The 13406-nt window shown below is 38.9% G+C and overlaps 1 protein-coding gene across 3 annotated transcripts in view; it reads left to right on the top strand.

The window, feature by feature from the left end:
- The window catches only part of Ibtk (inhibitor of Bruton tyrosine kinase), a 67191-nt gene that overhangs the window by 18240 nt on the left and 35545 nt on the right, over positions 1 to 13406 (top strand). The window contains exons 6-15 of one of the 3 annotated variants that reach the window (XM_052715638.1): positions 913 to 1083; positions 3217 to 3334; positions 3424 to 3604; positions 5392 to 5515; positions 7656 to 7833; positions 9512 to 9686; positions 10678 to 11280; positions 11979 to 12065; positions 12844 to 12926; positions 13006 to 13043. In XM_052715638.1, coding sequence (XP_052571598.1) covers positions 913 to 1083; positions 3217 to 3334; positions 3424 to 3604; positions 5392 to 5515; positions 7656 to 7833; positions 9512 to 9686; positions 10678 to 11280; positions 11979 to 12065; positions 12844 to 12926; positions 13006 to 13043 — 1758 coding nt within the window. Of the gene's footprint in view, positions 1 to 912; positions 1084 to 3216; positions 3335 to 3423; positions 3605 to 5391; positions 5516 to 7655; positions 7834 to 9508; positions 9687 to 10677; positions 11281 to 11978; positions 12066 to 12843; positions 12927 to 13005; positions 13044 to 13406 lie in introns of all 3 variants that reach the window. The other 2 variants (XM_052715631.1, XM_052715648.1) reach the window with 2 other exon arrangements.

Below are 13406 nucleotides of genomic sequence, written 5' to 3'. Positions count from 1 at the left end.
TTCAAACCACCACAGGCTCCTTTTCCTTTTATTCACGCCACTAAATTTGCATTTGGGATGCAGTAAGGACTTAAAAGTCACTTGAGACCCAATGGGTTGGCTAAGCAGGTACTGCTAGGCCTGACATTATGGGATTGGTTCTCAGATTTACAGAAGAAAACCCACAAGTTTTCCTCTGACCTTCACACATGTGCCATGTGATGCTCACACGCATGCACGCATGTGCATGCACACATACAAAGAAAAAAAATTAATAAACAGTTTTTAAAATGTTTTAAAACTCACTTAAATTATTTGATTGAAGTTCCCTACTGGTCTTATATCCATTGCTCATAAACCATTGTAGCTTGAATTTTCCTGCCTGGCCCACAGTCAGGACAAATCTCTCTCACCCGCCAGTCCCACAGCCTCTCAGACCCGACCAAGTAAACACAGAGACTTATATTGGTTACAAACTGTATGGCCGTGGCAGGCTTCTTGCTAATTGTTCTTATAGCTTAAATTAATCCATTTCTATTAATCTATACCTTGCCACATGGCTCGTGGCTTACCGGCATCTTCACATGCTGTTTGTCATCGTGGCGGCTGGCAGTGTCTCTCTGACTCAGCCTTCCACTTCCCATCTTTATTCTCCTCCTTGTCCCGTCTATACTTCCTGCCTGGCCACTGACCAATCAGTGATTTATTTATTGACCAATTAGCAACACATTTGACATACAGACCATCCCACAGCAAACCATGAACATAATTTCATTAGTTTACCTGCCCCTTGATGAGATGCAGACTTTGCCTTTGGAAGGGGAAGTCTTCTAGTTGTACCATTTTGGATGTAGTGTCACAGAGTCTGTGTGCATTTTTATATAAGTGATCACTACTGACTAGTGTATTATAATAAAGTTAACTGTGTCCTAGGTTCCCAGGCTTGTGGAAGGATTGGCTGGTCACAATTGTTCCCAAGTAGCAGCTGCCAAGGATCACACTGTTGTGTTAACTGAAGATGGATGTGTTTATACATTTGGTCTCAACATTTTTCACCAACTAGGAATTATTCCCCCACCTTCCAGCTGTAATGTACCCAGACAGGTAAGCTTCTGTTTTTAACCAATAAGGTGTCTATTTGCTATAAAATTTATATGGATAAAAGATGTAGCTTATCAATGGAGTAACTGTATCTACTTAGTTAACTTCAGTGATATGATACATACTTCTCCGATGTGGCTTATGCAGCTTGGGTCCTGGAGTCCTGGCTAGCAGTACTGAGAGAATGAAGAAAGGACAAGCAGACGTATGTCTAGGGAAGTTGGGATCAAGTGGCAATGTGCTTACTTTGATGAATGGTTGCCTACTACCCCCAGCATCCTGGAACCTCAGCATGTATATTAGGTGCAGCACAGGGGGAGGGATAGCTGGTCTTGGTAGGAGGTCTCTCCACAGTCCCAGGCTGTAAACAGCCAGGAGGAGGAGAAAGCTGCAGTTGTTAGTCTTTGCACACACTGGCCAGTTGTTCATAAACACTCATACTCAAGCTCCTGAGGGAAGCTTTGCCATTGTTCCTGAGCTTCACCCAGGTGAGGCTCTGCTACTCCCTGTGGCTGAGGAGTTAGAGCCCTCCACATAGCTCTGCCATGTCAGCGATACACATTAGCTCAAGACCTCACTCAGGGTTTCCTATGCTCCCTGTGTTTATCTTTTTCTATAAGAAAATGACAGTACAAATTAGCATTCATTTGAAGTTAAAAATAAAAGCACAGGGGAGGTTATGCACTTGGGAGATTGCCTATTAATTACCATAGAGTTAACTTTAAAGATTAAAAAAAAAATTACTTGTAATTGTGTAAGTGCACCTGAGGGCAGGTGCCTTTTGGATGTCAGAAGAGTCCCTTGGAGCTGGAGTTATGGGTGGCGGTTGTGAACAGTCCGACATGGTACTGGGAACTGAACTCAGGTTCTCCGCAAGAGCAATGTGAGTTCTCAACCCCTGAGTCATCTCACCAGCCTGCAGATTTAACTTTAAATGTTTAGAAGCTGAGATGAATGTGGTTTGATTTTTTCATTTTTGTTTTTCCCTTTTAGGTGCTAGGGATTGAAGTCAAGGTTCTTGCAAGCTAGACAGGATTTTTACTACTTAAATTTACTCTCAGACCCAGATTTTTGAGTTTGAAACTTGCTTTCCTTAAAAAGAAATGTATCAATATAACATACACTTACACAAGCAAGGTACTAAGAAAAAAGCCTTTGCATTATTAAATGTGTCTCTATTCAAGTGTCACACTTGCTGACAAAAGGGTATGTGGGTCAGAGTTCACCATTTTCTCACTCCCATCAGCACATGACCACCATCAAAAGGTACCTGTTCCCCAAATTTAGAAACCTTAGATGGAGTATTCTAAATTGTTTTATTAAACTCATCACCCATGACAGATATTTTCAGTACATCACACTTTACATATGTCTTATGTGTTAAATTCCCTTTTGGTTTAATCCTTTGTATCTAAAACTGTCATTGAATTGACAGTTTTAATTAAGTGTATAAATCTTCCTCTTTTCACTTCTGAATTGCTAGTGGGTCAGTAGTATTACTCCAGGATATTTGGGTGTAGTCTCTAGTCTTATTGTCAACTTGTGGGTATTTAGTTTTGTGGAGTTCTTTAGGAGCAGCAAAATGATTGCACTCCTGTTTTATTGTCATTAGATGCCACCTTGGAATCCTAGGTTGATAGGGAAGCTTCGATTTCCCAGGGGTCACATGGCAGTATTTGAAGACAGTTTCAGCAGGAGTGGGATGGTGGTGCTAATGATAGTTAGCTAGTGGGTAGAGTCCAGGTATGCATAAGACAGTCCTTCATGAGAGAAGATCATCTGTGCCAAAATGTCAAGCGTGTTACCATTGTGAGATCCTGGATTTGGTAGATTAAAAATCACTGTATATATTTTTTTAAGAGTGATTATTTTGTAAATGTTTACTATTACTAAAATTGTAATGATTTGAGTTTTACACAATGCTAGTTTAGTTCGTTAAAACTGATGGCTGAAAGTGACTTCATCAGTGTGTTCTGCTGATCTGGGTCTTGGTGTGATGGGGAGATGTGTTCGTGGTTGAGAAGACAGTGGTTGTGAGGAGGATGTTTATTACCTGGTGGACTGTATCTTAGAGAAGATTGCACTAGATTTTAGATCCGTGGTCAGCTGCAGAGTCTTACTTCTCATTTTGAATAGATACAGGCAAAATACCTGAAAGGAAAGGCTGTCATTGGAGTAGCAGCAGGCAGGTTTCATACGGTGCTGTGGACTCGAGAAGCCGTTTACACACTGGGACTGAACGGTGGACAACTGGGTAAGAAATTTTTCATGGCAATATCTAAAAACTACAGTGTGGTCTTAGAATAGGTATTTTATGGTTTGCTTATTTGTGTAAATTTTTAGGTCACTTACTGGATCCCAATGGAGAAAAGTGTGTCACTACCCCTCGTCAAGTCTCTGCCCTTCATCATAAGGATATTACTATGTCTTTGGTAGCAGCAAGCGATGGCGCCACTGTCTGTGTTACCACAAGGGGAGATATTTACTTACTTGCAGACTATCAGTGCAAGAAGATGGCCACTAAGTATGTATGTTTCTGGAAAAGAAGCCTGTCATTATAAGAACTGATTTTAGATCTGCTCACCAGCACGCTGTGCTTCACGAGAAGACAGAATGGAAGGGAAAATTAAGCATGGTTTTTTGATGATTTTTTTTTGTTTTTTGACAAGAACCTAGTAGACATATAAAAGTTTTGTTTGCAAATTGTAGAATACTGTTTTTGAATCATATTTAACGTAAGTTATGCCCCACAAGGTTTAGTTTCCTTTTTAATGTATCTGGTACACAGAACTAGACTAATCCTCATTCTTGCTTTCTATCAGGGTCACTGTTGCATCTGTAGACTTTACTGTCTTATCCACTGTTTATTAAAACAGCTGTTTACCATAAACACTCTTTCCAGGCTCGCTCTTTACATCTGACTGGTGTGCTGCTTCTCCTGGTACACTGTAGCTTGTTGTGTTTACCATGCTGCAGTAACATGCACTAAACTAGCTGTTACTTGGGATATCAAAGAATACAGAATCAAATTTAGGTGTGGGTGCACATGCCAGCTGTAGCTCTCTGCCTTTCACTTATCATGTGTTTCACCTGTGATTTTGTTTAGAGTGATACAAAGAGCAGATGTTTAAAAATAATTGGGAAGTAATCTTGTGTTCCTGATACATTATGGTCTTTAGTCATTTGTTAATTTATATCTGATTTGACAGTGGTGTATTGTTTTAGGTCCTTCCAAAGTATTCACCTTTTGTAGAAAATGTTTTTTGTTTCAGACTGATATTTAAGAGCAATATGTGAGCAATGTTTCATTCCATCATATTTCATTAAAGTAGGGAATACAAATGTAGAAATAATTTTTTTGCACAACTATAACTGATTCCTGGAAAAATATAACTTAGCTCTTTGAAACACAGAGATTTAAATTTGAGTGCAGTGAACATGTTCTTGCTGATGCATGAAGGTGATGATGAGATGGTGACTTCTTCAGGTTGTTAAGACATCAGGTTACCACAGTTACCACAGAAACTTCTCTGTCTGACATTGATTGTAGGTTGCATTTAGTTTCAGAATCATGGAAATGTGATCACATGTGTTTCTTAGAACCAATTAAATAGGTGTGAGTTGACTTGTAGAATGTTAAGTTGTAGTTTTTAATTAATATTTATAAAACATTTTAAAGTTTCCCCTGAACACATGAAGTTGTATAAATATACCTTCCTTCCAAATTTTCACTAAGAAATTGTTTTGATACAGATTAAATTACTACATTGTAACTTTGAAAATACTGTTTTTTCAAAGCAAGTAAGCTTTCTGAGAGGTAAGACAGTTGTAGAGTAGCCGTGAGCAGGTTCTGCCCTGTGTTCTGTACATCAAACACACAGAAAAACAAATGTGTGGCCGATGGGTGCGGTATTAGCCGAGGCCATGACCTTCATGGGATGTATGACTGGTTAGGATTAGCCATATTCAAGCATTTCTATTTTATTTTTAATATTTTTTTTTCTGTTAAGATATGGGCATACTTAGGAGCTGATAGCCTTCCAGTGGATGAAACTCCAAGTGAATGTGTACCTTAGCAAGTGGGGTTCGGGAACCTGTGGTGTTAGTAGAGGCTCTGAGAGGAAGAACCACATGCTGTAGGAAGAAGAACGACATGCTGTAGGAAGAAGGAGCTGCCGGGGAGGGACTGCAGTGAGGGGAGCTGGGCTCTTCCTCCTTTCCTCGACAGTTATTGTTTGATTTATTCTTTCTGTAAAATTAAGGTGTGTGTTTTAGAGAATGCTAATTTATGATTTTTTTTTTTACACTCAGACAACTAAACTTGAAAAAGGTTCTTGTGTCTGGAGGTTGTATGGAATACAAGGTTGATCCAGAACATTTGACAGAAAATGGGGGCCAGAAAATATGCATCCTTGCTATGGATGGAGCCGGAAGGGTGAGTCTACGTTATGTTGAAGACTAGTAACGTGCTCTGTATAGAGGTGATAATGTGAAGTGTAGTGCCTGGTTTTTGATGGTTGGTACTGATGCCCCTTCCTTTCTTTGACATCCTAGTGAGGAGCTAGGGTTCCAGAGACACCCTGGACTGTCTCTAACCCAACGATGCCAGTACTGTTGCTAAACTGCAGCCTAAAGCTTCATTTCCTCTTCTTAAAATAAAAAACAAATAGTTTGAATTATTTGGTATGTAAACCGAGTATCCATAAACAGAGTTGAAAGGTGTAGATAGAAGATAATGTCATATAGTTATTTTTATAACAGTAAACAAGCAGTATATTACACATTTGGGCCATAGTTGTAAAGATTGTCCCCAATTATAGTTTTATATCAATGTACACATTATGTGTGTAGAGATTATGATACCCTTTATTCTATTACATATATAAATAATGTTGTGCTTCTAGGTCTTATCTCTTAACTGTAATTTTCATCCCTTTTATAAGTGTATAAAAGTGCCTTTCTCTAATAGAATTGCCAGTTTTAGATGTTTTTAATTGTTAAATTATGTGTATGAGCACATGCTGTGGTATACTTTTATGGAGGCCAGAGGAAAAGTTTGGGGAACCCCTTCTCTCTCTTTATACTATGTAAGTCCTGTGTATTGAACGCAGGTCATCAGACTTGGCAGCAAGCATTTTTAACTGATAACCCATTTCACCAGCCCTACCTAAATACATTTTTTAAATTATATATTTAAGGACAAGCTTAATATAGGTTCATAATTATATTATAAATTATAAATATTTTAAATTTTAAATAGTATTATAGAGTTTAAATATATTTAAATTTAATATTATATCTAACTTTCATATATTAGTAATGCTGATAAAATTACACACTTGTTAAGAAAAGTTTTCTTCTGACGAAATAATGACATGATAAGATATTTTGTGAGGTTTAAATAATGATATGAAGCTTCACATTTTAAAAATTGAATAATCACATCTGGACATGTTTGTCAGTACTACAGAGTGCCCCTTCCCTCCTCATGGACCATCATAAACTTTAGAAAGGCACAGTAGTGCTTTCCTGTAATCCTAGCATGCTGGAGCCTGAGGCAGGAAGGTTGTGAGCTGAGCCCATGCTGGCTACATAGGAAGATGCAGTGCAGCTTGGGCTGTTTAGAAAACCCTGCTTCAGCCCCATCCCTCAGAGATAAACAGATACCACAAGATGTAATTGCAAAGCTCCACCTGCTGGTGTGTTTATAGGCACAAGTTGTAGCCATTATTTTCAAAAATCGATTATGAGGAGTCAGACTTTGGAAATCATCAGTTTTAACTGGGTATGGTGGAGCACTCTTTAATCCCAGTAGTTAGGACAATGAGACTAGGATTCATGAATTCTTAGTCTAGCCTGGGCTGTATAGTAGGCACTGGGCTTAAAACAAGTCAACAGCCCCTCCTTCTCTGTCAGCAGTTTTGAATTTAGAATGTGCCAGGTGACCAGACAGGCGCCGCTTCTGTAGTTGAAGTTGTGCAGGACAGCTCAGCACCCTCCCTTGCATCCTCTACCTTAGCGCCACTCCCTGTCCTGTTCCCAGGACTACTCGGGGTCACTGAACTGGGGTGACTTCTTTATCTGATACTTTGTTTTAGTTGTACAATTAAGTGTGTCTTCTTTTTGGATTGAGTGTGGTAATTACCTGACATTAAAGTGTTGGCTCTAACGTTTTAGTATGCTATAATACTCCAGCAGGACTGTTTGCCCCAAGCAAGTCATATGGAAAACAGCTTCTCCTTGGGGGAGTGCCATGGTGCCATGGAAACACATTTAATACTTCATGTTGCTTAATCTACTTTCCTGAAAGATGTAATTCTCTAACATCATCTTGATTTTTTTGTAGTCTCTCTCTCTCTCTCTCTCTCTCTCTCTCTCTCTCTGTTCTTAAGATTTACTTAATTATTTTACATGCATTGTTGTTTTGCCTGCAGCTATCTCTTTTTTCTGTGGAAGAATAATCATCAAAACACACAAGTTAAGACTTTTATTTTGACAGCACTCTTTAAATTCCGATTTTGCTTGTTCTGATGCTGTGTTGCTTTATATTGTGCTGTGGTTTGGTTTCGTTTTAGGTGTTCTGCTGGAGATCACTTAGCAGCTCTCTGAAGCAGTGCCGATGGGCCTATCCACGCCAGGTGTCAATCTCCGATATTGCTTTAAATAGAAACGAAATTCTGTTTGTCACACAGGATGGGGAAGGATTTAAAGGGAAATGGTTTGAAGACAAAAGAAAGAATTCTGAAAAGAAAGGTCAGTTTGTATGATTGTACTTAAGAACTCTAGTCAGCTATTAATGTGATGGTACTGCTAGGTTTACCCCTAAGCATTGTGTATTTGCCTTTGTGATTAGTTCAGTATCTGTCTCCTGTAGATAGGTCACTTATGGTACAGGGCATGGGTATTCCTCTCTGTTGTTAGTATTTAATGTATTCTCTGGCACATCGTGGTCCTTCGTTATATCTTCTTGAACCAATAAATTAATTGTTACATGCTTACAGTATATCTTAAAACATTTATGATTACTTCGAGTGTTATAGATTCTTCAAAATTATAAAATGTAAAAGAAATTTTACATAATATTGATTTATTGTGTTTTATTTCTTTATAGATGACTCATGTCTGTAAACATGCAAGGTTCGTTGACTGTGTGGTAGATACAGGACAGCATTTTAATGATATAAAAATGTGGGAGATGAGCCCCCTGTTCCCAGGCATCATAGCTTATAGAGCCGAGACACATTTTATTTCAAAGTTCCCTGAGACAGATAACTAATGTAATGTTCACGTGAGTTTCTTAAGAGCATTGGGATGGGAATAACAGTGTTAGAGGAAGAATAATAAAGTCCAGGAGACTAAAATAGACTACATTTGAAAGTGTAACCGGAGCACAGGTCTGTCTTGTAAGAAGATTTGCGAGTCTTTAGTTTTACATCACTCTTTAGTGGTCTGATAGAATTCATGGTCTCATGCACCCTCAGCTGCACTTCAGTGGTTTCACCCCATCGCCCTTCCTGTACATCTAACAGTTACCAAGTTGTGCTACTCCTATCTTAAATGTGTTTTTAAATTGTTCCTTTCTCCTCTCTGGATTGATTGCTGCAGTCCCAATCTATATCATCTTTTATTACTTCTGTGTGTGGAATTGAAGTAGTAGAGTCTCTGATTTAAAATTTTTTTGTGCTGCAGCCAGAATAATTTCTTTGAAAGTGCCATGTCTACATGGAAACATTTTAATACTTTTTTTTTTTTTTTTTTTTTTTTGGTTTTTTGAGACAGGGTTTCTCTGTGTAGTTTTGTGCCTGGACTACAGAGGGAGACTACTACTCCCTCTGTAGTCCAGGCTGGCCTCAAACTCACAGAGATCCTCCTGCCTCTGCCTCCCGAGTGCTGAGATTAAAGGCGTGCGCCACCACCGCCCGGCTAATACTTTTCTATAGACTGAATTTGACTAGTCATTTCTCTGAGGTATGATTTCCTTGCTAGATTGGACTATTGAGGGTAGGGGCATTTCTGTCCTGCTGACTCTTGATTGCCCCTTATTGGTGATCACTGAATCACAGTAGCACAGTGTGGTCACTGGGGTATTTTCTCAGAGCCTGCAAGAGAAAGGAGGAGCTTGTGGTGACACTTAGGTTCATGCAAAGCTAATATGGATAGAGCTACCAGTGTGAAAGGTGACTTCGGCTGCAGTGTGGAAGGTGTTTATTGGGAGAAGAAATTGTGGCTAATACTGAAAATTCTCTGTATGTATAGTAAGGACGCAGCACCTAATCTGTGTTGAAGATGGAGAGGTTCTCAATTCTTCAGAAGGACTTCATGTGTACTTTCATATTTTTCACATCATTTTTTATTCCAGTTCCTCCAAATCTTTTTAATAATTTCATTGCAGCCTTGATTAATGATAGTTCATTTATTTTCTTTTTAGCAGACGTTTTACCAAACCTCCATCATCCCTCATCAGATGTGTCTGGTGTCTCTGATACAAATAGTGTGTATGAAAGAATTCGACTTGAGAAACTTCCTTTTGCCCATAGAGCTGTTAGTGTCAGCACAGACGCGAGTGGGTGCAACTTTGCAGTCCTACAGTCAGACCCTAAAACAAGGTACAATTGTCTTTAATACACTTTATTTCTAGAAGGAGTGATCATTAGACCTTCTTCTGTTTTCGGTAGCTCCTGATGCAAGCACATTGAGGAGCTGTTACCAAGACCTAGAGACCTTCAAAAATGAGTGCGTCACAAGGGCGATCGGAAGCGAGTGTTTGTTACACTGGGGATAGTGTATGTTCCCCTACTTTATAACTTGATTTTGAAAACATTCAAGAAAAACACACATGCCTACATAGGGGCTGTCTTTAGTACATGTTAGACTTGGGGTTCTCAGATTCTGAAGAATGGATTGTAAATATTTCCTAGGTAGTATAAAAATTTCTGACTCTTAAATGTGATAATTGACAAAAAAGAGGTGGTGTGGTCACATGTTGGGTAAAATCCCAGTGAACATGTTCTAACTACATTAGTAAAGAGAGAAGATAAATATCAGGGGCATTTTTGAAGAGGGAGGAGGGCCTGGAAGTTAGGTGATGATCCATTCTGGTTTGCCCAGGTTAACAGTTTAGCACTGAAAGTGTCCTAAGCTGGGAAACCCTAGTCCAAGGTAAAGCAAGAGCATCAGTCTCCTTCCTTGGTAGAGTGAAATGTAGATGAACAGGTTGTGATTATAGGCGTACACTCAGGGTTTAGAGTGATTGCATATATATTTTTACTTGAATGAGTAACTATTCTTGATCTGTGATCTTATTTGCTTAGTTCCTGTTTTTTCTTCACTTGTAAAATAAGTTATGTAAAAAAGGAAAAACTTTGGAACTTTTCTTATTTTTATTGTTTTCAGTTATGTTGTTTAAACATTATATAAAAACAAATAGAAAAACATTAAAGTGTAATAGAGTATTTAATATTTTTTGGGTGATACTCTTATATTTACAAAACACCAGAACATTCTAAGTTTAAGTAAACCGTTTCTTTTCAAGGGAATCAGCTTGGGATCCATTTTCTTGTTTCTTTGAAGTAGTAATTATCTTTGTTTCATTTCCAGCCTTTATGAAATTCCAGTTGTGTCTTCTTCATCCTTTTTTGAAGAGTTTGGCAAGCTCCTGAGGGAAACAGATGAAATGGATAACATCCACGATGTGACATTTCAAGTTGGCAACAGACTCTTCCCTGCTCATAAATACGTTTTAGCAGTGCGCTCTGACTTCTTCCAGAAATTGTTTCTTTCAGATGGCACTCCTTTAGAACTGACAGATGTGTACCGGAAGGATGAAGATGCTGCAGGGTGCCATCTCTTTGTGGTGGAGAAAGTTCATCCCGACTTGTTCGAATACCTCTTACAGTTCATGTATACAGATACCTGTGACTTCTTAACTCATGGCTTCAAACCCAGAATACTCGTGAACAAAAACCCAGAAGACTGTAAGGGCTCCCCAGATTCTCATATGAATAAGAAGAATTGCCCTGCGGATGATAACCAGAAGGCAGCATTTGAGGTTTACAAAAGCAACCAAGCTCATACAATTAGTGAAAGGCAGAAAAGCAAACACAAATCTTCTAAAAAGGGAAAAGGTGTTGGGGAAGATGATCCTGTAAGAATGTTGCAAAATGTTGCAAAGAAATTTGGCCTCAGTAATTTGAGTAGCAGGTACCATTCCTCATCCTCTGCTTACCTCATTCAGTCCTCCTGTGAAGTATTTGTTGCCTTTTCTTTCTTTCCTTACACTCCCCTCTCTACCTTCTCTTTTCCTTCTAACATTGGGAGAGAGGGACTGCTGTTTTCTGGTACAGTTACCACTTAGGGACCTCTTTATTTGAAATGAAAGAACAGAAAGGTTGCTGGTGGGTTACAGGTGCTATGCCCTGAGTGTGTGCTGGAAAGACCTTGGGTGTCAGAAAGACCTACACAGTGTGTGCTTTGTCTCAGACCTCAGTTTCTCAGTATGTGAAGTCCTTGTGTTGTTGATAAAGACTTGCCTCATGGCACTTGTCACATTATGAACCAGCACTGATAGGCTCTTTCTCTCACAGGCTTTCATATGAAGCTGCTTGTGCTGGAATAACCGTTGTCATGGATTTGGGCCAGGGAGGACTGTGTACTGTGATTCCTACTGGAAAATACAGAAAGACTGTGTTACAGCTTTGATTTGTCAGTAATGATATTAAGCATATTTTAAATTCAAATTAAGACTGATATATTATAGGTTGGAATGAGGTTTGTTGATACTTTCTAGGAGAATGACGTAGCTGTGTTTAACTGTAAGCCTGACTGTTAGATTTTGTTGTGTGTTGGTCTTAGGAGAAGACTATATCCACCTGTTGTTAATTTACGTTTTTCCTTGATAGGTTAGATGGAGTCAGATTTGAAAATGAAAAAATTAATGTTATTGCGAAGAAAACTGGTAATAAACTGAAGCTAAGTCAGAAAAAATGGTAAGTTAGTAAATGAGGATCAGCCTTGCATATTTAGATTTTTGGCTCATTAGATGGAAGTGGAGCTGCTTGCAGCTGTCATGAGAAGGGAGACCGTTTACCTCTGCTACTTCAGGGGGCTTAGGGAGCCATTGAGTCAGCCAGAGCATAACTGCTCAGGTCATTGGAGGAGAGCATGCTTTCTGGTTTATGCAGGTGAAGAGAGGGATTTCAATTTTCGCTTTTTCTTCAGTTGTGAATCTTACAAGTGGGGTTTTATGTAGACCTCATCTCTCCCAATCAAACTGTTTATGTATTTTCATTATGATTATGATTGTTTTGCTTAGTATGCCTTTTTTCCAGAATAAATAGACTAAATACATTGTTAAAAGTTTCATGTTAGATACTTTATAGGTGATAAATCTTGAAGAAAGAGATACTGAAAATTTCTAAGGATTACTTGGCGTGCAACAGATTGTTCAAAAAAGAGAGTTAAAGGGCTTGGAGTGTACCACTAACTGCCACTAATACAAAAAGAAATCAAGTGCAAGAAAAGAGAAAATCAAATGGAAGGTTTTTAAGTGTTAATATTCAGTTCTCCTAAAAAAATTAAAGATGATTTGGCTATTATTGTCTTTCCTGAGATAGTGAGAGATGAGGTGCATGTGTATCCGTGAGTGTTTTTACTCTTGCCAGCATTTGACTAAGATTAAAGTTAAGCCAAATCCTTAGGCTTCTTTACCCCTGTGTAAATATGCAAGAAATTGATCTTTGTTTGAGTAAACTTTTTTTTTTCCAGTTCATTTCTGTATGATGTTACCATGAAGTCTGTAGATGGAAAGGAATTCCCCTGTCATAAATGTGTGCTCTGTGCAAGACTTGGTAGGTGGCATCTTGTTAGCTGCTGGGTCCTTTGTTTGGGTTCTGCTTCTCTGTTCTCACTGCACTGTTTTTCTTCCAGAATATTTCCACAGCATGCTGAGCAGCTCGTGGATTGAGGTAAGGTGTAAATAGAGAGTGTGTAGGCAACTCTGCATGTCTGGGGTTAGGGGGTTAGACATTAAGACATTCAGAATTAGAACGTGGTATTTTGGATTAGTTCATTTCTGTGTTACCTTATGTGTGTTCAAGTTTGCTAGAAAATACCAACATTTGGAAGTTAAAATTATTGCCATAAAGCTGCTTAAAAATCACAGTCTCTGAGTCTACCAGGTTGATCTCAGTCTGTGGGGAAGGCTTTGCCCTGGAGGAGATGGGAATGGGGGGCAGGCTGGGGGGAAGGGGAGGGGAGCGGGAGGGGGGAGAACAAGGGAATCCGTGGCTGATATGTAGAACTGAATTGTATTGCAAAATAATAATAAT

The sequence above is a fragment of the Peromyscus californicus genome, unplaced genomic scaffold (assembly GCF_007827085.1).
Source record: "Peromyscus californicus insignis strain IS unplaced genomic scaffold, ASM782708v3 Scaffold_11__1_contigs__length_118956290, whole genome shotgun sequence".
Taxonomy (NCBI): Eukaryota; Metazoa; Chordata; class Mammalia; order Rodentia; family Cricetidae; genus Peromyscus; species Peromyscus californicus.
Note: the sequence above shows the minus strand (reverse complement) of the source record. Positions and strands in the feature narration are given on the sequence as shown.